Source organism: Chinchilla lanigera, unplaced genomic scaffold, assembly GCF_000276665.1.
Source record: "Chinchilla lanigera isolate Chin_1 unplaced genomic scaffold, ChiLan1.0 scaffold00037, whole genome shotgun sequence".
NCBI classification, from domain to species: Eukaryota; Metazoa; Chordata; class Mammalia; order Rodentia; family Chinchillidae; genus Chinchilla; species Chinchilla lanigera.
Genome location: NW_004955438.1, coordinates 14796137 through 14822983, shown reverse-complemented (window position 1 = coordinate 14822983; position 26847 = coordinate 14796137). Strand labels below are relative to the sequence as shown.

General features: G+C 48.0%; 1 protein-coding gene across 1 annotated transcript in view; it reads right to left on the bottom strand.

Moving 5' to 3' along the window:
* Rin3 (Ras and Rab interactor 3) overlaps window positions 1–26847 on the bottom strand; it is a gene marked incomplete in the record, with an annotated part of 120707 nt that overhangs the window by 75589 nt on the left and 18271 nt on the right. Inside the window, 1 exon segment of the mRNA XM_013517215.1 lies at window positions 10287–10494. Within this exon segment, the coding sequence (XP_013372669.1) occupies window positions 10287–10494 (208 nt within the window).

Genomic DNA, 26847 nt, shown 5'->3' with positions numbered 1-26847 from the left:
ATGAAATGGAACCTCAATAAAAGCTCTGAGCTGGGCGCTCAGGGTTGCTTCCTGGCTGGGGAACACGCTGCTGGACAGGGACAGAGAAGTACTCGGCTTCTCAGGATGTGGGTTCCCGTCTCACCCCATGTGCCTCTTCCTTTCAGCTGCTCCTGAGTTGAATTCTTTGTAATGAAGCTGTAATTGCAATGACACTTTCAGTGAGTTATAAGGCATTCTCTCAAGCCTGAACAGGGGCTTTAGAAACCTCCAATGTGTAGCCACGACGGACAGAAGTTTGGGTAGTCTGGGAGCCCCGTTCGTGGCTGGTATCCGAAAGGTAGTCTTGTAGGGGGCCTTCCCTTTAGCTGTGACATCTCTGCAATTCCAGGTAGGGGCCAAACTGAACTGCTGCACACCCAGATGGGACTGAAGAATTGGTGTCAGAACGTAATGGGAGTATGTGTGAGACGGAGAGTGTGAGGCTGAGTGTGTGAATGTGTGTGCGTGTGACAGGGTATGTGTATACGTGTGTGTGGACATGTGTAAGTGTTCAAGTATGTCTATTCTATGAATGTGTGAGTACATGTGGGCGAGTGTGTGTGCATGCGTGTGTGTGTGTGTGTGTGTGAGTGTGTGTGCCCTGAGTGAATCTGGGGTGTCCCCAGGGCCTCTTTGCCGGCTACGGAAAAGAGGCCACAGCAGGAGCCAGCCATGCTCTGAAAAGGCTTTGCTGGCCTAAGCAAACTTTGACCCTTGAACACGAGCCAGGGCTGGGGGTGGGAGGGAGCTGGTGCCCTGCTGAACTGAAAGCAAAACATGGGCTCCTGTCTAGCTGCGACAATGTGCCCTTTGCACCTACAGTTCACAAGTCGGGGACATGTGCCCTGGTCATGGTTAAAGTCAGGGGCACGGCCAAGCCGCGCCTGCCCATCTTGGACATGGCTGGGAAACAAGGGCAGTGCTTTTCAAATGGTGAATCATGACGCATGGGTGTGATGCCACCAATGATTTTCCTTGCAAAATAAAAGCAAAAAATAAAATAGAAGACCTGTGATTTTCATAAGGGAGAAGGTGTGTGTGTGTGTGTGTGTGTGTGTGAGAGAGAGAGAGAGAGAGAGAGAGAGAGAGGAGATCCCTACATGGGGTCAGGGTCACAGCACAACATATATTTTTATTCTACAATGGTTTCTTTGCCCCCTTTTTATTTTGTCCCCACCTCGAATCCATGGTGAACTCCGTGATAAATTCCAGTTGCCTGTCTCCACTGGGCCCTCCCTCCATGCGCCCTGCAATCGTTTTGGCTCCCTTTGCTCAGAATGGAACTTGCTTTCACCCTACGTTGCTGGAGGGAGAGAAAGAAGACGAGAGACCTGGGATGGGCACTTCTCCAACAGACGAGGGAGGACACGCTTGCTCTTACTCTCTCTTCCTTCTTTCCTTCTTTCTTTGTACTGGACATTGAATGCAGAACCTTTGCACTGAATTACATCCTCAACCTTTTTTTGGTTTTTAGAGACAAGGTCTTGCGAAGTTGTTATGTTGCCCAGGTTGGGTTTGAACTTTTGACCCTCCTGCCTCAGCCTCCGAGAATGCTGAGATTCCCGGCATGCACCACCACACCCAGCTACTATTTGCATTTTTTCTTAGCTTCCAGCTAGCTCTGAGAAGCCAGGTATCAGCTCTGTGACCCCAGATAACTCTGTCCCTTCGCCTGTGTCCTGATCTGTAAGTGGGGGTAACAACATCTGCTACCACCCAGCAGAAACAAAGACCAGAACAAGACTCTGTTGGAAGAGGTCACGGGGAGAAGAACACACCCAACAGGGCGCACTCTAAGGACAACTCTCCATCTACCCCTACCCCCAGCTGAGCCCCATTCTTCTGCTTCCCAGTCTCTGCTTTACCTGGAACCTGCCATTTGTCTACCACGTGGGATTACCATGAAAAGGAAAGCAGAGAGACTTCCTTGAGGCAGGAGTTGGGAAGACAACATTTACAGATCTAGGGCAAGAGGAGGGGCAAATGCAACACAATAAACAGAAGACAGAGCGGTTCAGTGATGGGCTGGAGCTGGAAGTTGAAACACTGTGTGCCAAGGGTTGGTATCACTCAGTCCTCTCCCCGACCGTGGGGCACGTCTGTAACCATTCCCTTCGGTAGAGGAAGACCCAGGGCACAGGGACGTCCAACAAACCCAAGGCTGCACAGTGGGCAATGCGGAAGCAGGAAGCAGACCAGGTGTCAGTCCCCAGCACTGTGTAGCCTGTCACTTGATGCTGGCCATCATGACTGCGGTATCTACCTAGCGGTATCTGCAGGACAGGAAAGTCCCAGTTCTACACACTTATCACCTACCCTTGCAGCACGGCCATTGAACTCTTCTCTTCTGCCTGGGCTAAATCGTAGGCTTCTATCTGAAAATCACAATAAGGCAGGCACTGGTCCAGGATGAGGGGGCAGAAGCGGCTGTGAGTACCAAGGTGGGGCAGCAGAGCAGTCTGGGCTCAGCACGGCTCCTCTGATAGGTTCTGCCCAGGTGGTGGAGGCTGAGGGCCAGGCTGACAGGTGCCCACAGCAGGCAGAGCTGGGTCAGTTGTTGGCCTCTGCCGATGAGAGTAAGAGGGTCAGTCCGGTGCCCCTCTGATGAGGTCTAGCTGCTGAGCTACTTGCTGCAGCCCTCTTTGGAGGTATCCAGGCGCAGCACCTCAAAACACAGTGACACTGTGTGGCAGTGACTTCCGAAAAAGCCTTCTACATTGTGGGGAATTCTCTGCATGTAAGTTGGAAGTTTCAGACAAAAGTCAGTGCCTGTTTGCATCCTCTCACTGGGGAAGCCTGGTTATAGTCAAAGGAGACGTTACCACAACAACGGGGGTTGCTCAGCACACCCAGGGGACTGAACAGCTGGCTGGGCCACCCAGAGCTCTTTCTCCACCCCCCGGGGGCTCTACGTGCAAATTCTCCCAAGCCCCCAGTACTTCTCTCTACCACTGCAGCCACATGCTCATGGATGTGATATGGCACGGATTCCAGCTCCACCACCTACCAGCTGCAAGTCCCCAGGGAGGTTACTGTCACTCCCTCATCTGTCTACGAGCACAGGAATAGTCATCATTCAGCGTTGCTGTAAGAACTGCTGATCTTGTATGCAAATGCCTGGCACAGACTATGTACTTAATCATAACAATTTATTACTATTATGGACTACTATTATCTATCATTGAGCAGTGCTAAAGCATGTGCGAAGATATTTAAATGCACAATCTCACTTGGTAAATAAATAATTAGCAGTAAGATTATTACTGTGCTTTAAGCAAAACCAAAAGGAGACAGAGGAAAAAGTGACTCAAAGATCACTCACCTACATGGTGGATTAAAAATGATTAGAGAGCTCTTGTCACGCCTCCCACCAAGAGGTGCAAGAGCAGCTTGGGGCTGGCACTGTCTAGAAGAAGGCAGTTAAGAGACACTGTGGAGTTCTGAGCTCAGGCCTCAGAGGCATGAGAACTTCCCCGCCCACCCTTTGAGGCTGAGGCAGAACTGTGAAGAAGCCTGAGCTAGCCTGCTGGCGTCACGTGGCCCAGCCAGCAGCTGCACCCACGATGGGACAGGTCAGTGGGGCCATCTCAGACTGTCCACCTGCCAACCGTTGTGACTTGAAGCTAAATGAATTCCATTTTGACCTAGTGCCTCAAAGGACACTTTCCTTCTAGGAAATACTTCCAGCATCAGCGCCTTGGGATCTTTTCCAGCCCCTAGAATCTTGTAAGAGAGTTAGTTGTGAGGTAGCATTATGCAACCCAGGAGGTTGTCACAGCCCGTGTGGGAAAACCGCCTCCCCCCTCTACCCTAGCTGGCACGAATTTTGCAGGGATGATGGCATGACTTTGGGAGGGCTGACTCCGCTGTGGGTGGGGTACAGTATGTTTTGGAAGAGAAAGATGCAGCCACTGCACCCACTCCCTTGAAATACATAAAAATCGAAAGCAGCATACACCACGCATGTTTTTGTTTTCACCATCCATTTTTGGCCTGCAGAGCCCTCTGCTTTTCCACTTTTGTTATTTTAGGACTATTTTCCACTTGCCTGAGGAAAATTTCCAATCATGCTCATTAGGGCAGGGACAGAAGCGGCTGGTTCTTTCAAGAGGCCACAACTGCAGGGGCTTCTGTACCCCGGGAGGTGGGCAGTCCAGCGGTCAGACCCCACCCTGGACACATGCAGGTGTGAGTGGGCAGACCTGCTGCAAAGGTCCTCACGTCTCTAGCCCTGAGCCAACAGAGCTGGGGAGAGTGTGCGGAACGGTGCAAGGACTGGAAGTGGAGGAAAAGACAGTGCCCACTGCCTTTATTTTACATACGTGGAAACGGAGGCTCATTCTCTTCATTACTTATAACATAGCTGTAGCATGACGCAGAGTAGCATTCTCTGTGCTGGCTGCAGATCAGAATCACCCAGGGAGCTTTTAAAACATACTCAGGGAATGTGGCCCAACCCAAACCAGAGAAATAAGCGTTTCTGAGGTTGAGGCCCGGTCACTGTATTTTTTAAAAGCCTCTAAAGGCCATCAGCTGTGGATTCAAGGCAGGGGCCACCATTGAGCAGCCATGCTGCTCAGGATGGGTCCCCTGCCACCACAGGGCTGAGTGTCCTCCTGCACTCACCGCAGAGATTGCACCCCGCTCTCTAGGCTGCTGGAGGGATAAGAGCTGGTGCTTAGTGCTCAGTGCTCCTGCAACAACCAACGATGCCTGTTCCCTGGCCTCGGCTTCATGAAGGCACAGGAGGGGCCTCACTGAAGGTTAACGCCAAACTAATAAGGAATGACATTAGCTTGGGCTCACAGGAGCGAGGGGCTCTGAACCACCTGTATGTGGGTCTATATGACATTTCACTGCCTGCTACTCTTATGCTTACTCCCCATCTCCAAAGAGGGTTCACTCATTGAAGACAATCTTGTAGCCTAGAAGCAAGGACACTCCTGTAGCAGTGAGCATACCCAGCACCCAGACTTTGCTTTCTAACACCATTCTCCAACCAATGAGAAATGGTCGACTCCAGGATGGGGCAAGCAATAAGGTGAGGCTGTAGCATCTTGTATTGCCACAAAATAAGGAAGTGTGCCAAGCAACCAAGACACACACATGCAACACACACACACACACACACACACACACACACACACATACACACACACACAATGGGTTGTGTCAAAGGGATATAGGAGCCAACTGGGACACCCCCAGTGGCCAAAGTTGGAATGACTCATGCAACAAAAAAAGTACATAATAATAAAAAATAATTACACTGCAGTGTAACCCAAAATATAGAATAAGATTCTAGGATTCCATATTGTCATTAAGTAGATGATTAAATCAATAAATAGATAGAAGAGAAGAGACAGATATCTTGTGCAGAATTCCAAATACATCGTGGATACAGAACACAACTGTCCCCTCCTTGCAGGTGGGCTGAGCCCTGTGACTTCCCAAGAGGAAAGTATGAAAGGGAGAGGGAAAGAGTAACTTGAAGTCAAGAAACAGACAAACACTATCTCAGTGTCAAGGTCAATGTCACCGGGCCTGATAAGGGACAAACTTGGTGTCGTGTATCCTTGGCACTTTACCTCTGCGGCGTCCCTTAACCCAGTCTAACCATCAGACAAATCCCCACGGAGGACCATTCTACCAAGTGTCTGACCAGTGCTTCTTAAAACCCTCATGGTCATTAAAAAAGACAGTGTGAGAAACTGTCACAAAGAAGAGGAGCCTAAGGGATCAATGATTAGATGTGCTGTGGTCCTGGATGGGACCCTGGGACAGAAGAAGGATAAAAATGAAGGAAATCTTCAGTATAGACTTTTGCTTAACACCAATGACTGTGGCGAAGTTACCACACTATTGTCGGGTGTCCACAGCCAGAGACACCCAGTATGGGCACAGGGGACTCTCTGTGCTATCTTTGCAACTTTTCTTTTTTTTTTTTTTGTTTTTTTTTTGTTTTTTTCTCTGGTACCGGGAACCGAACTCAAGACCTTGCGCTTGCCAGGCAGGCGCTTTGCCGCTGAGCTAAATCCCCAGCCCCTCTTTGCAACTTTTCTGTAAAACTATTCTAAAACAAAAAGCCAAACCAGTGTAACTGCAGAATAAAGAAAGGTGGCTTTGATTGCCTTGTTGCTGGATACACACAAACCACCATGTTCCCAACGTCTTATCAGAGAAGCAGGCTCAGGGGAGACAGGTACTGGAGATGGAGGTGGGCTGCGGTCAGGGTCACAGATTCTGGGGCTGAGGAGGCTGAGCACTGGCTCTGGCCATGAAGAAGCACTGTCTCTCACTGCTGCCAGGTGGACCCAGGAGGTCTCTGAGAGCCATCGGCATGGGGACCAGCCGCGGTGTCTGTATCCTTCAAAAGGATAGAGTCACGATGACAGAATCTCAGACAGGTCTGTGGGAGAGATTTCATGCAGCACAGCTTTTCTAGCATTCCTGAAGATCACACCATGAACACTCTACTCAATAGTTGTGTGACCCCAGGCAAGTGAATGAATATCTCTGTGCCTCCACTCTGCATGAGGGAACGGGACACTAATAATGCCTACCTGACAGAAACTGCTGCAAGGAGCTAATAAAGTTGTACAGATAGCTACCTTGGTTTGTGTAAGTATGTTCTATCATGTTCATACAACAATGACGAAAGAGCTCAACAACACGTTTCCTGGAATATATCCTTTTCATTAAGCCATGCAAGACTGCAGTTGCCATAACCTATGCACATTCTCCTGTATGCTTGAAGTCATCACTTACAATATCCTATGCAACGTCAGTGCTGTGTAAACGGTGATTACACCATATTGTTTAGCGAATAGTCTATACACATTCAGTATGGTTGGCAGATTTTCTCCAAATGCTTTCTACCCATACTTGGTTGAATCTGTAGAGGTGGAACACAGGGGGACAGAGGGCTGACTGCATTGTCCTTCCATTTCTTTCCTGCTCCTTCCTTGGTGGTGGGTGTGCTTTGGCCCAGCTAGGACTGGACTCAACTCTCAGCTGGGTCTCACTTACCAGCCATGGACCTTAGGTAAGTGATTTCACTTCCGCTGGAAAGTGGTACTGGCATTGGTGCCCCACCCCTGGGCCCCATCCTCACTGACTCCGGTTAGGGGCTGTTTCCCCTTAGAGTTCCAGGGCAAAGAGAAGTGGCTGGAAAATGAATCCTCACACTCCACAGCTTTTAGCCCAGCAGTGCCAGCAGTTGGTGAATGACACATAGCTTCCTGCCTCTCCTTGCTGCCCGCTCTGATGGATCACCCTGAGATGCCTGCTCTATACCAGTCCCCTGGCTTCCCCAGCAGGAGTCAGCTCCAGCTGCCCCAGGTGTAACTTGTGTGACAGCTGCACTCACAGCCACCTTCCTTGCTCATCTCTCTCCTCCGCTGGTGCCTCGCGGTTATCTCCTAAATAAACCACTTGTTCTTAAATCCTTGTCTTGGAGGAAGCCAAATCAAGATACTTCTTTTAGCCTTGAATTCACTGATTGTAAAATGGGTACAGTAGCAGAGCTTACATCATAGGATTATTGAAAGATGCTATTTGTAAAGTACAGGGCCTGGTATCCATAAGCATCCAAAGAGAACCGCAATGGTCATTTTCAGTTGGCTTATTCTAAGTTTTTGAAGAGAAGACCATATCTTTTGACAAAGTGGCCATGCGTTACTACCAGTCCAATTGTCCTACAGATCCACTTGCCTTCTCCTGGGATTGGCCCACACTGTCTGGCCCAGCCCCATCTGCGCATATGCCCTAGACACACCCCTCCCAATGACCAAGAATAGTCTAGAAAATGGCCGTCCCTCAGCCATCGACAACTTGTGCCTTGGAAGGTAGTCAGTGGTAAAGTGCTTGCCTAGCATGCAAGAGGCCCTAGATTCCATAAGAATGGCCCAGCACCATAAGGATTTTTAAAAATATTTGGCCCATGGGCCTGTTTTTGAGTTGTATCCTCCCAAGAAATGTAGGAAGCACACCCCTCAGAACCTTCTATGGGAATGGAGGACTATCTGGGCAGCGGCCTGGGGACTCCCAGGAACACCTGCTGGACAGAGCCCCCAATTTTATTTTTTACTGCTTCATTATCTGGGGAAGAATCACAATGCATCTGTAAGATGGCCACAATAGCAATATCAAATTCATAGGTTACCATGGGGAGCAATGGGTCTATTCTCAGGAAGAACTCAGAAGAGAATCTAGAGCACAGGAAGACCTGAGGGAACACTGTGGTCATAGATGTGTGATCATGTGATCATGTGGAAGATGACCACCAAGAGTCACATGAGCCAGCAATGGTGGTGCTTGCCTGTGACCTCAGGACTACGTGAGGCTCAGGCAGGAGGACTGCAAGTTCAAGCCCAGACTGGGAAACTTAATGACAGCAAGATACTGTCTCAAAGTGAAAAATAAAAAGGGCTGAGGATTTAGCTCAGGGTTCAATCCTTAAAACCTTGGGCTCCCAGCAAAATGACTTCTAAAGTAGACTGGTGGCTCCAGAGGCTGGAGGAGGGGAAATGGGAAGTAACTGCTCAGTGGGGATGGGGTTTTCTTTGAGGGTGATGAACACATCTGGAAAATTAGGTAGAAGTAGTGGTTAGACCACACTGTGGATGCATTAAATGCCATGGAATGGTACAGTTTAAAACTGCTAATTTTATGTGATAATAATATCACCTCAATTACAAAAATACTTCTGGGGAGTATTAGGTTATAGTAGGTAGAGAAGATCTTTGTGAGACAATTACTTTTTACAATTTTATTCACTTCTACCCAGCTTATTTAAGAAAATGAAGAATGCATATGTGGACTACTTTTTAAAAAGGGAGTAGCATAGAAGAGGAGCTGTGTGTGGGACTGAAAGCAGCATATGAGGAGCTCTGACTCACTTCATCTATTTATCATCTACCTATCCATCATCCATCATCCACCATCCACCCATGCATCATCCATCATCCATCATCCATCTATCCATTGTCCATCATCCATTGTCCACCCATCCATCATCCATCCATCATCTATCCATTATCCATTCATCCATCAATCATCCATCATCCATTATCAATCATTCATTATCCATCATCTATCATCCACCATCCATCTATAATCCATCATTTATCTGTCATCCATCATCCATCATCCACCATCCACCCATGCATAATCCATCATCCATCATACATCTATCCATTGTCCATCATCCATCCATTGTCCATTATCCATTGTCCACCCATCCATCATCTATCCATTATCCATTCATCCATCAATCATCCATCAATCATCAATCATCCATCTATTATCCATCATCGATCATCCATCATTCATCTATAATCCATCATTTATCTATCATCCATCACCCATCATCCATTGAGCCATCATCCATCATCTATCCATCATCCATCATCCATTCATCCATCATCCATCTATCTTCCATCATCCATCATCTAACCATCTGTCATCATCATCCACCATCCATCATCCGTCTATCATCCATCAATCATCCATCATCCATTCATCATCCATGTATCATCCATCAATCATCCATCATCTGTCCATAATCCATCATCCATCTACCATTCATCATCTATCATCCATCATCTATCCATCATCTATCCATCACCCATCATCCATCCATCCACTGTCCATCATCCATTTATCATCCATCCATCCACTGTCCATCATTCATCCATCATCCATCCATCCATTGTCCATCATCTATCATCCATCATTCATCCATCCAGTCATCATCTATCCTTCTTCCCACATACCAGGAACAGCACCCCTGAGAGGGGCTGCTAATGCCCTCATTTCAAAATGACAAAAAGTGGGGCTCAGAAAGCTTAAACTGCTAGCCCAACTCACACAACCTGACTCCAAAACATCTTCTGACCACCACACTTATGTCTCTTACTTTCATCTGTAAAATAAGGGAGTCTGAAACCACTCTCATCCTGACACTCTCTGGTTCCCAGCCTCCTGGCTGGGCTCTCAGAGTCAGAGAGGCCAGCATGGCTTCCAGACCGCACTAGTCCTGCCTTTCCAGCCTCAATGTCTAGCAAGGCCCACCTGCTGCTCACTTCCTGCTCCCCAAAGGAGAAGGCAGTCTTTCCACAGGCTCCACTGCTGAGCACTGGGAAACAATGAGGCTAAAAGCAGATTGAGATGAGAAAAGAGCACACAGGCAGTGGTCTGGCAGCAGCTGCTTTCCCATAGAGCTCCCCGTGCGCCCTGAGCTCTGGCTGCTGCTGCTGACTCACCCCGGCCACCTCCCGGTGGAGGATCCGGGCCGCTTCTTCCCGGCCTAGCCCCAGCTGCAGCCACACGGGGCACGTCTTGATCAGCTTCTCCAGGATACTGATGCCCCGGTGAGGAAGGCAGTTCTTGGACGTGGCTGCCAGAGGAAGCCTTACACCGTCCGCCTCCTCTTCTTCCTCTCCCTCTCCTTTGTCAATATCTGGAACAGGACTGAAAAACAAAATGAAATGATCAGCCTGCCCTGCAGCTGGCCCAGAGATATGTACAAGTGGGGATTAAATTCAGCAGTGCTTACTTAGTATCTATATACCCGGGGTGGGGCAGCTTTTGGTGAATTACACAATGGACAGATCAAGGGTCTACAGTTTAAGGTGCTTATAATAAAGCAGGTAAAGCCAGGCGTAGTGTTGAATGCCTGTAATCTCAACACTTTGTTAGGCTGACACAGGAGGATCTCAAGTTTGAGTCCAGCCTGGGCAATTTAGCAAGATCCTGCCTCAAAATAAAAATACTTTTTAAAAGGGTTGGAGATGTAGGTCAGTGCAAAGGTCCTTGGTTCAATCCCCAGTTCCTTAATCAACCCATCCATGCATCCATCCATCAATCAGTAGGTCAGATAAAAAATAAAAAAAAAAGTCAGTTAGACATACACACAAATAGCAGGCTATAGACAAAAAGGGAATTAATATAACAGGAGCACAGTATAACACCAGCTGCTACTCTCAACTCAGGTGGGCTCAGAAAAGCACAGGTGGCATTTAAATAAAGCCCTGAAGAGGATTTTAAAATACTTTTAGTTGAAGAGTAACTTATGGGCAGCAAAATGCACAAATCTCTGTTGTACCACAAGTCCTGTTTTTACACATCTCCACCCATACAACTACCACCCAGACAGAGAGAGACCTGCGCTGTCCAATGCCATGACCACTCACAGGTGATTACCTAGTTTTAAGTGTGGCTGATCCAAATTGAGATGTGCCATAAGATACAGGATTTTGAAGATTTAGTATGAAGAAAAGAATATTAAAGAGCTCATCAATAGTTTATATTGATTACATGTTGAAATAATATTTTAGACGTGTTGGGTTAGGTAAAACATTGTTGAAATTAGTTTCTTTTTACTGTACAGCTACTTTAACTACTATGGGGCTTAGGTTTTTTTTTTTTTTGGTTTTTCTCCGGTACCAGGAACCGAACTCACGACCTTGTGCTTGCCAGGTGGGCGCTTTTGCTGCTGAGCTAAATCCCCAGTCCGGGGCTTAGGTTATACACAAGGTTTCTGTTGGACAGCATTGATGAAGAATATTCTTTCTAGAAGGTTCTTTTACGCCCCTTCCCAGTCAACATTCCCCACCCCAGGATGAGGATTTGTTAACACATCAGAGTGGAGCTAGCAGGAAGATCATAGATTCAAGAAATAGTGAACCAGTCTGAGGGACCAGGGACCGATCGATCACTCTGCCTGGTTTAAGAGAAGTGGGACCCCCTCCATCACACTCATATCCCCTGCCTCAGCACACATAGGTTAGTTTTGATTTCAGGAAAGGAGCAGCCACTTTAGGTCCTTGGTCCCTGGAGGCAAGCGGGCTGAGTTCTGGTGGTGGTCTGCCTAAGAACTAGGTCTCCTGCAGCGGTGTCTGCAGGGCTGGAAACTAATCCCATAAAGCCAGTCACATACAGAGTCAGGAAGCGGCACAGTGCCTCTCAGTTTGTCCTTGCTGCTGTGACATTGCTGGGGCAGCAGTGAGCAGGGCTAGGGCTCCTTCCTGAAGTGTGCAGGGCTTCGCTGTGAGGAGGCTTCTCCTCCTTCGGGAGAGGGTGGTGAGGCCAGGATGAACCCTATGACAGAACATGTGAGAGCGGAACACTCCTGAGGGCCAGAGGGCAGCAGGACTCATGATGGGGGGACTGTATTCCCCACAAGGGAGAGAAGGGTGGGAAGTTCCAGCTTCACTGGGTTTGTAGGGGGCAGGCAGGAAGGTGTGCCAGGAGAAGGGTATTTGATAGGTGAAGCTGTCCAGAGGCTGATAAAATTGTCTCCTCTTCTCCCCTCCCAGGGGAGCTGCTACTGGGTCCACAGCCTGCAGTCCATGCAAAAGGAAGAGACGGGTCCTTAGGGAAGTCAGTGGCACAGGAAAGGGCAGGAATCAGGGCTGGGTGGGGCAGGGAGCCTGCCCCATGGACGTCCAAGGCTGTGCATGGGGCAAAAAGTCTCATTTGGAGCTCCAGGCCAAGGGCCCAGAGGACACTGACCACTTCCAAGTCTCACCATCTCCTCTCCACAGGAAGGTGGATGGTGAAGGCCACAACTGTCCAGCAAAGAACCACCCTAGGGCCCACAGGTTCCTCCGGCTCCACTTGGAAACACAACAGTGTTTGTCCTCTGGCACCAAGAGCCCTGTTATAACCATCCTGGAACATCTGGACTCAGGGCTTTCCCTGGAGGACTGGTCAGGACTCCGCTTTGCAGCTGGGAGTGAGTGCCATGGGCTCCCATTTCCTCTGCTGCTATCTGTGGGACAGGCTTTGGTGAAGTCCTTCCCACCTGGGGCCACAGTCTCCTCATCTGCACAACAGCGGTGAGAAGATTTCTCCATCCGCTGGGTGGCCTGAAGTTGGCACTGGGTGTATCCCACTTTCTCCTGTAGAACCAGGGCCAGCGGCAGGCAGAGGCTCTAGAGAAGGAGGCAGGTGGCCTCTCGTTCACTCATGCTGTGAATATTTTTGAGGACCTTCAAATGGCAGATGTTGTTCTAGGAATGGGTTAGAGTAAGGACAAAATGGCAAAACAGAAAATAAGAGAGGGAGAGAGAGACAGAGAGAGAAAGAGAGACAGAGAGACAGATCCCACACCTTGATGACATTTATATTTATATTCCAGGGGGACAGGACAGGGGGTCCTGGTGAATGTGTAGCCCGAGTGTGTTCCATGGTGGTGCTGCAAGATGTGGAGGGAGGGGCCGTTGGAAATTCCAAATGAGGGGACCAGGGACCCCCCCCCCCCCATTGAAAGACTCTGGACTAAACCCCGGGATGCAGGAATCACGGAAGAGATGTCCAGGTGGAAAGAAGAGCAAGCTCTAAAGGCTGGGGTTCCTGCGCCAGAGGGGCGGGTGGGTGGCAAGGTGAGAAGGGGAGGAGGTAAATGGGGGTCTGACTCTCCATCTTGCATATGCGCAACTTCCCCCGGGTGGAGAGAAGGGCTGGTCTCTGGCTCTGGTTCACTGCTGCCCTAGACCGGCCCTCGGGCTTTCTGGCCCAGAAAAAGCGAGCTGGTTGAAGATTTGCTAGTGCCTACTGAGACTCTGACACACACAGAAAGGATCCACTCCTTCTCCCCACAGCTGCCTCTGCATCTGGAGGCACAAAGCTGCCTCTGTCCAGGTGACCAAGTGGAAACTCTGCCGCAGGCTCCACTGTGAGTCACAGGGACTGTGCCACCTCATTTGCTTGTGATTTTGTCCCTTTCCAGCTCTAAGAGGATTCTAAAGAATAGCTAGTGGCTCTAGTGGCTCCTAAAGAATCCAGCCCAGTCCCCTCATGTCCAAGGTATTCACTTTCTAGGCCCTTGCCCTTAAAAGCCTCTGCCCAAGGCCGCTGTCCATCACCCCAACAGAACCTGCACTTGCCCCCCTGCCCCTCCTCTGCTGTTCCATCCACCTCAGTGCCTGCAGGACTCCAGCTCTTCCTCCCAATCCAGAGACAAAAGTATCAGACTAGACACAGACAGTATCAACTATAAGAGGAAAAAAAAAAAAGATCCACTGGGTCTGTGTCAACATTTAAAACTTTTGCCCATCAGGTTGGAAGAAATATTTGTAAAACAGAGCTCTAACAGAGAACCAGTAAATCATTCAAAAAGTGGGGAATCAAAAGATTTGAACAGATGAGGGGCTGGGGATTTAGCTCAGCGGCAAAAGCGCCTGCCTGGCAAGCGCAAGGTCGTGAGTTCAGTTCCCGGTTCTGGAGAAAAACCAAAAACCAAAAAAAAAAAAAAAGATTTGAACAGATGCTTCAAAGAACACATGCAAATGGGCTCATAAGCAGGTGAAAAGTGCTCAAAATCCTCAGCCATTAGGTAAATGCAAATGAAAACCACAACGGATCCCAAGGCACAACCACTAGAATGGCTAAAATTAAAAGGACTGACAATGCCACGTGTTGGTGAGGGTGGGAAATAATCAGAGCTCTCACATCTTGTTGCTATAAATGTAACTGGTACAAGCACTTTGCATATCTGCACTGGCAGATTTTATCAGCCTAAACATGCACTTGCTGTATGGCTCCGTGGTCCCACTTCCAGGAGTATACCCAGGAGAAAAAGCACGTGTCCACAAAAAGACTTGCACATAAACCGTCATAGCGCCATTACTTATAGCTCAAAACTGGTCCAGGTGTCCATCGATGGGAGAAGGAACAAGCAGATTTGTGACACTGAGATATTTAGGGACAACCATGGTGGGACATGGATGAAATGGAAGGCTGGGGTGACAAAACAAGCCCCTGCATGCAGTAAATACCCTTTAGAATATGCCATTTTTCAACAAACCCACTCTGAGACCTTGATAATACCACATAAGCAAAATGTTTGCACAAAATGAGAACTTGTTACCAAAAAAAAAACCTAAATAAGCCCACTAGTTTCACTTGCTCTTAGCTTAAGATCACTAATTTTGGAGGTTGCACAGCTGGGCAATACATTGTTAGTTTCCCACTAGCACTGCTGTAGATGACAGTTCTACATGCTGGCTGTGAAAGCAGTTGGGTCAGTGACTTCCCAGGACCCTGAAGACGGCTCTGCTGGGAATGTGGACTGTCCTCTACACTGATGGGTGATAGGAATTTAATAAAAGGCTGGGCACCTCTGTCTTCATATTATATGTCTCCTTCGCTCTCTGTATTTTGAATCAGATTCTACTCAGCTCTGCATGTGGCAGGCTGCTCATTTAAAAAAATGTTGAGTCCAAGCCTATGGTGCAGCATTAGCTTGGCCTAGCGCCTGCTGGAACTGGCGTGTGTTTCTTCTACACCTCCCTCATGCTCTTCCAGCAACTAAAGCACTGAAAGTTCTTCAGCCCTATCACAAGGTCAGGACATTTCTGCAGGACGGTGGCACTGATAGTTGCTAACAGTAACAGCAGTTCCTGAGCAGCTCCTGTTAGTCAAAGTTCTCTGTACTAAGTACAGTGGTACCTCAGTTCACAGATTTAATTCAGTCCACGATTCTGGAGAGATGGCTGAGCTCATGTTCATGTGGGGAAGATGGCTGCTGTCATGTTGATCACCCAGTGCGGAGTTCGCAAATGGAAGCAAAGTTTTGAAGGACCCTTCTGTGTGTGGATCTGAATTGTCTGCAAGCAGAAGTGTTTGCGAACTGAGGCATTATTGTACAAGACTGTGATGTTATGCACAGCCTGGTGGTGCCAGGTACATGAAAATCCAACAGCTTCTAGGACGAGTTGACCATGACCGCCCTCCCAGTGGTCCAAGTCCATCACAAGAAGCAACATCACTTGGAAATACGCCCCTGGCTGATAGGAATTACTGCTTGTTAGCCTACCCCAGCAAAACAAAACAAAATAAAACCCTGCTTCTCTCTTTGTTCTGGGAGTAGCAGCTTGGGAACTGTGTTGGCTACTTTTCTCTCATTCCTAGGACAAAATACATGATGCCAAGAATTAAGGAAAGAAAGTTTTATTTAGCTTACAGTTTGTGGAGGTTTCAGTCTATAATCAGCTGGATTCAAGGAAGGATGGCACATGGCAGAGGGGCAACACTTCAAGGCAACACAAGACAGCAAGAGCAGCAAGAGCAGAAAGGGAGTAGCAGCAGCAAGTAAGCCTCTTTCCCTCCCTTATATTGTATGCAGGCTCCCTGCCCCAGGGTGGGTGCAACACTCACACCCATAATCCCAGAACTGGACCATGAATCAATCATAAAATCTAGAAACCCAGCCCATGACTGCAGGAGGCTTTGGAGGAGGGGTGGATCCAGACACAAACCAAAACAGGAATTCTCTCAAACAATTGCTGTCCCAATTTGGCTGAAGTTCCCCATAAATCTTGGCCTGTGCAATAATAGCTGAGCTTGTAATATTTGGCCCTGTCTTGTTTCTACCTTCTGTAGGTCAAAAGATGCCATTATCTGGTATCAGTATATCAGCACAAAGAACAGTCAGCAGTACAAAGGCACTATTGATACACCCAACTGCATGGATGAATCTCAAAAACATTACGCTGAATGAAAGACAGTAGATTCAAAAAAGTCCCCATCATACGAATCAATTTATATAAAGTTCGAATGGTACCCTTAGAAATGTACACTTACTTTTATCTTACGTAAATTTTATACTAACTTGATAAAAAGAACCACAACTAAATATCAAACTCTAGTTAAATGATATGTATACTAACATATTCAGGGAGTCTATAACTTTCCTGCAAATGCATAAAAATAAGATGCATTCATGGATGAATAAGGATATAGGTAAAAAAGCAAATATGGAAAACACGTAGTGGTGGGTTTGTGGGCATTGACTGTGAAATTCTTATAACTTTGCTGTGTGTTTAATGTTTTTTATAGAGGACTGCTGGAAATATAACTCTTCCTAAACTTAAGGCCTATTCAGATGAAGCTGGCCTGCTGCACTAGAAGTTCTAGGTTTAAATCCAGATGTGGTGAAACCTGGCTAATTATTTTAACTCCCAGTTTAATTGCTTGTTTAAAAAAAGGTCGAGTGGTCAAGCTGTCTTTGCTTAATAGAGTTAGCATGAAAATTCAATAAGACATCTGTTTGGTACTTAGCATAGTACCAGGCATGTAATTTTGTTTTTGTTTGTTTTGATATAGGGTCTCAGGTTGGCCTTGAACTAACTATGTAGCCCAGGCTAGCCTCAAACTCTCAGCAATCCTCTTGCCTCAGCCTCCCAAATGCTGGGATTACAGGCGTGCATCACCATGCCTAGCCTAGCATGTAATTTTGTAAATGTTAGCTATTATTTTTCCATCTCTCCAACTCTCTAGTTGGAATTCTCTTCCTGCTACAATCCTCCCATACTGCAGCCTTGAATTTTAGGACTTGCCACAATGGACTGGAATGAGGGGGTACTCGTCTGTGTCAGCTGCCTTGTGCCCAAGGCAACATCAAGCTCTGGCGGTGACCCAGAAGTTCAAATGCCTGGGAAACACAAGCCCTGAACGAACACAGATGCAATTGCCAAGAAAACCCAATTTTCTTGGCAGAGAAACAAACCATTGGGAAGATCTCTTTCATGCCTGAGACTAGCGGGGACGAAATGACAAATTAAGGCCAGGCTTACCCCAGACACCTGCAGGGATGTGCATCAAAGGGCCAGCAGCCTCAGCTGCCTCGACTGACAGCAGACGCCAAAGCCTCCCAAGCCACTGCTTTCCTGGACCACTGATGCACTGCAGATCCCCCTGACCCCTGAGGTTCCACAGACACTTGCTCAGGACCCAAGCTGGGGGGTCAGCAGAGTAAGGATCTCAGGGCTGAGAGAATGCATAAGAGGTCAATGGCTGCAACCCCTGCCTTCTAGAAGGTAGAGAAGGAGTGGCTAAGGCCGAAGAGTATCATCTGTTGACTGCACAGAGACTTTGCCACCTGGGTCCTCCCCCTTCCTGACAGAGCTCCAGCTCTACAAAGTCCCTGCAAAGGTAGCAACAGGACCTCAGGGGCATAAACAATGCAACATAATGAGCCTCGGAAGCTTACAGCAGCTCCACCGCAGAGAGGCTTGAACTCTCTGTGTCAGGTCCAGAGTTCAAGTTCTGATCTGTCCCAGTGGATCCCTATTCTGTAGTGTCCACGGACACCTTGCCAGGTGCAAGTGGTCAAGATGCTGGCAAAAACCACACTCTGGCCCAGACTCAGCATCCAGCTTGCTTGGGAATTTTCCCAGCAGCTCCCAAAGAGTGAGTGGGTTCCCTGCACAACGTCTGTGTCTGTCACCAGCCTATTAAACTTAGGCAGGAAGAACAGGAGAACTCTGCTCTGCTGCAGGTCCGGGGTCTGGCCCGAGTGGGGATCAGAGCAGTGCAGGATGTGGCCTGAGTGGGGCTGCTGTCTGGAAGGAAGATACGGAAATTTTCCAGCTGAAGGGTATGCCTGCTCTGGGCCACACATGCCAGCCCCAGGAAAGCTGCCTATGGCCTCACAAGGAGGAGAATTGAGGCTACTGCACAGACTTGGGGAACCAGGGACAGGCTGTCACTGCCCTATCCACCATCCTGACCCAGGCAGGATGGTGTTCAGCTTCAGCAAGACAAAGGGGGTCAGGGAGTCTCCAGGGACGGAGCGATTGGTCCCTGCTCTCAGAGGGTGCTCAGGCTAGTGGCTGCAGGGGCAAATGCTATGGAACGTCCCGTCGCTCTGGACAGTACCGCGTATGTTACGAAGGGCTGAAAAGCTGAGTGTAAAGTGCCCTGGCAATGCCAACCTTGACTGCTTCATTTATAGAGTCCACAGCTCACAGTGCCCACCAAGGGCCCATTCTAAGCCCTGTGCACCCTGGGATCTCAGTCACCTTCATACTTACAGTGATTTGTCACTCCCCCCAAAGATATGTCCAAATCCAACCCCCAGGTCCTGTGAATACGATTTGGATGGAGGATTTCTGCAGGTGTAATGAAGTTAAGGATGCTGAGATGAGCTCAGCTGGGGTTGTGGTGGGCCCTGGAGCTGATGAGAGGTGTCTCATAAAAAAAAAAGGAAGGACACAGATGGCGCCTGCGAGAAGGTGGAGACAAAGGTTCCAGTTACGATGCCCCACACTAGGCGCACCCAGGGTTGAGGAAGTAGCCGGGAGTGAGGAATGGAATCACTCTCCATCACAGCCTCCAGGAGGAACCGGAGCCAGTGACCCCTTGACTTGGACTTCTGCAATTCTGGCATTCAGAACTATGAGGAAGTGAGTCTTTGCTGTTTTAAGATGCTGTCAACTTGCTACTGCAGCCCTCAGAAATGAGTACAGCCGCCCTGAACCTGACAGTCCCATGGAAAGCCGAGGAGAGTGAGGGACAGAGAAGTTACATAACTCACCCAAGGTCACCCATCCAATAATCGGCAGAGCTGACCTTCAAATCTAGGCAACCTTGCTCCAAAATCTGTTTCTGACCATTGCACTGCAACATTTCAATATTTCTAAACTTTTAAATTCAGAGAAGGTTTTTTACAAAAAGTTCCCATAATTATGCATCCTTGCAATATCTGGCAAAGACAGTTCAGTAATGTTTCTTAGCCCATGTGGAAATATACACAAACACACAAAGAGGCATATAAATATACAGAGAAATGACTTCCAGAGGGCGGTGCAAGCCATCCTTAAAGATAGCTGAGAATTTCTGAGAAATTCAGGCGGGTTGCTTCAAGTTTTTATAATAATGATGTGTCGTAACAGTTTTCTCATCTGTATAATAGAGCTGGTAATATCTGGCTCCTGTGAATACTTCAAATTACTCTAGCTGGGGTAACTATACATGTGGTCATGCGTGTTTTTCTCCCTCAAACACCTATGCTTTGGGGACACTCTCCAACTTGGTCCCACCAAACACACCTCATTTTCCCAAACAGGCCGTGCTCACACCTGCTGCATTCAGTTGCCATGGCAGCAGCACACGAAATGGCTCAAGGCTGGTGAGAACCACAGTTCAGCCTGCTAAAAACCACTGGAGCGCCAAGAGGGAGGCCCCTTGAGGGTGAAAACAGCTGTGCCCTCCAGGATGACAATCTTTCACATTTAAAAGAGGTGAGATGCTGGACACTGGGAAATGATGATGGCCACCGAGGCTGCCGCCCTCACCAGGGGGACATGGGAGACGCCAGTGTCATCCATAACAGGATGGCTCGTAAATTTCCGGGGAGCCTGCCCGGGACCATAGCATAGTTCCAAGGCAGGAATCAGCTATACAGTCACCTCTCACAACCCTGTTTATTGTGCAAATGTTAATTCCCTGACTTCCGTCCTTGTGCTGAGGTTAGGAGACTGTCCTTGGCTTTGAGAACGACTTGCTGAAGGACAAGGGCAGTAAGGTGCAACCCCTGCAATGTCCTCTCACGTCGTTCAGAAAAAAGGGAGATGGACAAAGAAAAGAGAGTGAAAACGAACCAGTGTGACACGGTGTTAGCCACTGGTGAAGCCGGGTGAAGAGCTACACACAGGAATTTGATGTTCTAGCCCTGCAACTTTTCTGGGAGTCTCAAATCAGGTCAAAAGAGAAAGTTAAAAGAAAGAGTCTTAAAAGTAAGCAAACAAGAAACCATAATGCTCAGTGCAATAAGCAAATGACAGAAGGAATGAAAACACATAAAGTATAAAAATAAACACAAGAGTTCTCTGTCTTGTTTGTGGTGTGGGATGAAGGCTACTTGGGGGGCCAAGGAAGAAAGTGGGGGTGGGGGAGGGGTGTGAAGGAGGCACCATCCAGTCTTGCAAGATTTATTTATTTCTGAGGGAAATATGGCAAAATGGGAGGATGTAATGAAGCTGCACAGGAATTGCTGTTTTTCTGCAGATTTTTCTATGCTTTGAAATATCTGGTTAAAAAACAAATACATGCACACGTACACCTTTCCCCTCATCACCAGCTGGGAGATGATGGTGTCTGGGCCCCTGAGCCTATTCCTCTGACAGCATGATTCCCCACGATGTTCCCGCAGTCTTTCTTGGCATTTAAAAGTCAGTTCATGGGCCCAAAGACCCCTGCTGGCGTGATCAAGATAAGTCCACCCTGCAATGGATCTACTCAGCTACTCAGAGACTTGGACCCCAGGGACTTAGGGAAATTCTCAGCCACCAGGAAGCCACTGGGGTAGAAGTCAGAGAAGGTCACTGAGAACTGCTCCTCCAGTCTATGGCAGCTGCAGGACTTGGGCCAAAGTGCAGCAGCTAAAGTTGAAGGCTTTGTACCCTGCAACTCTTCATTCCTGATACAGATGCAACAGGAAGAGTGCACTATGAGCTGCATGCATTTGGAGCAAGGCCAGCTCCTCTGCCAAGGCCTCAGGATGATGATCAAATGATGATGATCTCTGCGTGTTGACAGATACTCTCTCCAGGATTTGGTCGGGCAGGCCCTGGGATCCCAGTGAGCCATGCAAGCCCTGTGAGCCTCGGGGTCCTCTGCACAGCAGGAGACTGGTAGAGAACAACTGAAGAGCTTAGCTTACAGCTGAGCCAGAACAAGTGGAAACTGTCACACAAGGACGAGGATTGGGATAACTCAAGGAGAAAGCCAGGCTGAAGTGACAGTAGGGATGAGAAGGGATGGAGCTCTGCTGGGATGGAGGTAGACCAGTAAGGCCTAGTGATCCGTAAGCGCCCAGGCAGACCTGCTGCAGTACTTAGCAGCGGTGTGCTGATAAAGCACCTGTCTGCGACAATTAGTCAACTGGCAGCAAATGCTCCTCAGAGTGTAATGACTGCTGGTTTTCCATGATAGGAACACTCTCACTGCTGCTGATGTCAAGATCCCAGTGGCTTCATAACCAGCTCAAAAGGCTCCTGAATACTTAACAATGGGCCTCTGTGGGCTGCCAGATACAGCGCCAAAAGGAAAGGTTTAGGTGTCCTTACCTCAGAGGCTCCCCTAGCACTTCCCTCCCTGTCATCCCATCCCCGCCAAGGAGCTGTGTCTGAAGACCTTCAAGGCCGTGCACCCATTTCCCACGGAGCAACTCACTGAGAAACCACTCTCAATTTCTATGGGCTGGAATCTCCTCTACTTAAGTTTTTCCTCTTGGATCTTTTCTCACACTATTTTATAGGGCCATGAAGACACGCCCCTATAAAGCCCCTCACCTTGGCTTGTATATCCCCTAGCATCCAAGGTTGAACAACTCCACTCTCCCACCCAGCTGCTGAGGTATCACCCCCTGCTTCCCCAGGATGGACCCTGAGCTGCGTGTTGAAAGATACTCTCTCCAGGAATTTGTGAACGGAATGGCTTCTTTTTCAGTAGCACTTACAGTATCTAATTCAATGATTTTTAATATAGCCACTGAATTGCACAACCATCACCACAATCAATTTTAGAATGTTTTCATCACCCCAAAAAGAAACTTTATTTCTGGGCAGTCACTCCCCACTTCCTCCCAACTACTCCCCTCCCCCTTCCCCACACTCTGGCCCCTGGCAAGTACTCATCTACTTTCTGTCTTTCTAGATTTGCTGACTTGGGTTATTCCCTACAAATGCAACCAAACACTACGTGGTTTTTTGCTTCTTTGGCATAACAGGTCCAAGATTTACTCAAGTTGAAGTGGCCAGCAGGATTTATCAGTATTTCTGTATCAATGTTTCTTTCATCTTTACTGACAAATAATGCTCCATGCCACATTTAACTCAGGCATTCAATAGCTGATGAACATTTGCGCTGTTCCACTTTGGAGACATTACCAATCATGTGGAAGTTTTTGTACAGAACATGTTTTCTGTTCTGTTGGTTATATACCTAGGAGTGGAAATGCTAGATCATAATTCTATGGTTAGCATTTCGAGGGACGGCCTGGCTGTTTTCCAAAGTGGTTATGCCATTTTACACTCCCACTAGCAGTATGTGAGGGTTTTAAATTCCCCCCAACCTTTCCAACACTTATTACTGTCTTTTTGGCTACAACCATCCTGTACACCTACTAGGTGTACAGTACAAACTCACTGTGGTTTTTTTAATTGCAACTCCCTGCTGACTATAGGTGTGGAGTACCTTCATGTTTAGTCATTTGAATATCTTCTCTGGAGAAATGCTTATTCAAAGCCTTTGCCTACTGCATGTTTATTCTTGAGCTCTCAGCTCATTATATGTTTGAACAGAAGTCCCTTATCAGATACACAAGTTGCAAATATTTTCTCCCATTTTGTGGTTATTTTGTTTTCTTGAGAGTGTCCTTCGACACTAGACAAAGTCTAATTTGTGTATTTCCCTCTGGTTGCTTACAATTTTGGTGTCATAACCAAGCAACCATCACCTAATCTGAGATCGTGAAAAGTTGCTCCTGTTTTCTTTTAAAAGTTGTATAGTTTTAGCTCTTGCATACAGGTCTTTGTTCCCTTCTGAGTTTTTGTGTATGGGTGAGGCAAAGGTCCACTTTCTTTCATTTGCATGTGGACCTCAAGTTGTTCTAGCACCATTTGTTGAAAGACCATTCTTTCATTGAATTGTCTTGTCATCCTTGTCCGAATCAGTTGGTCATAAATTATGGAGTGTTTTTTGTTTGTTGTAGTCCTGGAGATTGGACCTAGTGCTCTATCACTGAGCTATACCCCAGCTGCTTTTAGATTTTATTTTGAATTAGGGTCTCATTATATTGCCCAGGCTGGCTTCAAACCTGTGATTCTCCTGCTTGAGCCTCCTCAGTAGCTGGGATTTCAAGTGTGCAGCAACCAGCTTATGATGTGATTCTGAGCCCTCTGCTCATAACATTTTATTCTTCTCACTATGCTGAGTATCTTCCGTCTTTGTATCTCTAAAGTATGGAGCCCCAAAACAGGGAAACAATAAACCCCATACATATGCCCTGAGCACTGTGTTAAGGCACTTAACCATCATTTCCCTCAGATTAGATAGTATTCTATTCCTATTAACAAGAACCTAAAAAAGCATCAATTTTTCCATAGCTACCTAATACTTTCATTTAATTTTGTTTTGTTTTGTTTTTCTCCAGTACTGGGAATTGAACTCACAACCTCATGCTTGCCAGGCAGGCCTTGTGCAGTTGAGCTAAATCCCCAGCCCAGCTACCTAATACTTTGGGAAGTTGTGGAAAATTAATTTGGATTCTGAGAGTTGGGATCACATTTTGGGAATGAAGGGAGATACAAGGTTTTCTGAGATGAGCAGTGCAATAAGAAATACTTATTTCTATACTAATAAATGCTCACAGGAGGATAGGTGTGATATAAAGGAAATAGCCCTGAGCTTGGAGTCAGATCACAGTCTCATTCTTTTGTTCATCATGTGACTTTGGGTAACTCACTTCCGCACTCTGAGCTCATGGGAAAAATAAAATAAGAAGGTTGGACTAGATCTGAGATGGCTTACAGGATGCAATTCCACATGAACTCCAGTTTCTTGGCAGTAATTGCCAAAATTGCAGGCTGCATGGAGAGAAAATGTAGGGTCTTCTAGGGATGTCTGCCAGGGGCTCCACAGTGGAATCTGCTAGTGATGTCTGCCAGGGACTGCACAGTGGAAACTGCTAGTGATGTCTGCCAGGGGCTCCACAGTGGAATCTGCTAGTGATGTCTGCCAGGAGCTCTGCAGGGGACAGCAGCAGCAGCTGTGCTGTGTATTTACTGAACCTGGGTCAGGCCAAGGATTAAAGCTCCTTCTAGCACTCTGAATTCTGTGACTCTGTGACTCCAGTGACCCTCGACCAGGGGCGGCCTGAAGCCTACAGCTTCTCCTCCAAGGCGCTGGCTCTGGCCCAGCACACAGTGTAGTGCAGGCAGGCAGCCAGGCCCACTTCTCTGCAGCTTCCTCTGACCAGCTTGTCTTCCCAGATGTGTGTGGGGCTGAGCCTCAGCTGCCCACTCCTTCCCGGCACATACGAGACCCAAATCACAGCACTAGGCTGACCACGGAGGTCCCATGAGGATGGAAGAGAAGCCGCAAATTCAGAATCTCACACTGAACAAATGCCTCAGCCAGCTGCAGGGGTTAAAGAATACCACCAGGCTCAGGCACTTGCCACAGGAGAGTGGGGAAGCCATTCCCCAAGTTCCTCCTCGGCCAGAAAACCCAAAGGTTTGGTAGGTGAAGTGGAGCCCAGGGCCACCTTAGGACCCTGACCCTATTCGTTCAGGAACAGGGACCCACTCTGTGGCCCTCCCCACAACCTCAGAGGGGAAGTCAGCTTGTGTGGGACTTCTGGGCTGCGGAAGTGCCCAGAGCAGGCCAGAGCGCCTCCATTCACACATCACAGTCCACAACAAGGGGTCTGACAGGTCAAAGGCCTCCCAACTTTCCATACCTGAGTGCTGCAGGCCGTCTGCTGCTCAGAGTGTGTGCCGGGCACTGCTCACCTCCCACCCCAGCCTCCTGATTCCACAGGCACTCCGCTGTGCCCTCTGGACCCTATCTGCCCACACAGACCCTACATGGGCCTTGGTGGGGCCTGCAGAGGTACTGGCTCCAGTGATGGGCACTTCTGGTGCCTGATTCGACTATACCAGGCCTGCCTCCTGCTCTGCTCAGATGTTCTGAGGTTTGTCATGGTTCACAGCACCTCTGTCTCACCTTTAGCCCCAGATGCTCTGTCTTCATCTTGGACTCTGCTCAAGAGCCCTGGACACCCACAGTCTCTTGAGTTCTACCTCCCTCTAGGACCTCCTCTGGCTCACAGATCCCAGCCCCTTGCTGCCACACCAGATCAGATTCAGCCTGCTCTACTGACCATCCCACCTTTATCAGTCCCAGACAGGAACATTCACTCCCCTCCAGGCTCAGATCACAGATGATGGCACCAATTCTGTCCCCAAAGCTGTGTGCAAACACGCCTTTAGTATGACAAGGGCTGTGTTGTCTACTGGTTAAGCCTAGGCTTGAAAACCAGGCAGCCTGCTTAGAATCTCAGCTTGGTGGCTTCGCAAGTGACTGCATTTCTCTTCACCTCAATTTGCTTACGTTTAAAATGGGGAAGGTTGCCTGGCAAGCACAAGGTCGTGAGTTCGGTTCCCGGTACCGGAGAAAAACCAAAAAAAAATAAATAAATAAATAAAATGGGGAAGGAATGTAAGCCTTACTATGTCATGTGGCCGTTATAAGGAGCTTAGGACAGTGCTTGGTACACAGCAACACTGAGTGACGAACCATCCATCCATTCATCACGTAAGTACTGATCCAGCACTGACTACAGGCAGACACCGTCCTAGATGGATTGTCGTAATAACTAATTACAGTAATAACCACCCACAGCGACTGACATCCTGACCCCTCCACCCAGAAATATCCTCGAACATGCAGATGGTGACAAGACAGGATTTGGGAGGCCCAGGTCCTAGCTGGGGCTGACATTGGAGGCCTCCATGGCACAGGGACCAGATCATCAAGGGCAACAGGCAGGCCTGGTGCACATCTGTCAGACATGCGTGTTGGGATGAGCTGAGGTCACCGCTGCAGGGACAGACAGGAGAGGAGGGAGTCTGGGGACAGTCAGGAGGGAGGCTCTTCCCTTGTACCCTTTTGTAGCTTTTACATTTGAACCATGCAACTAACTACACTGCCCATTCAAAAAATAATGAAAACAATTCAGTACTCTGAAAAAGGAAAGTTCTTAAGAAGATCTCATACAAGGGTGATCAAAATATACAACGAAGGAAAAGACAAGGAAAAAAAGTGAATAGAAGGGAAAAAATGGGGAAGACGGACTGAAAGGAGGGGAGGGGAATGGGAACTAGCAAGATACATCATGTACAGGTACAAATTCCCTATGATGAATGCTATCATTATATATATCTAAAATGTACCAATAGCTGGGCATGGTGGTGCAGGCCTATAATCCCAGCACTCCAGAGGCTGAGGCAGGAGGATCATTGCAAGTTCGAG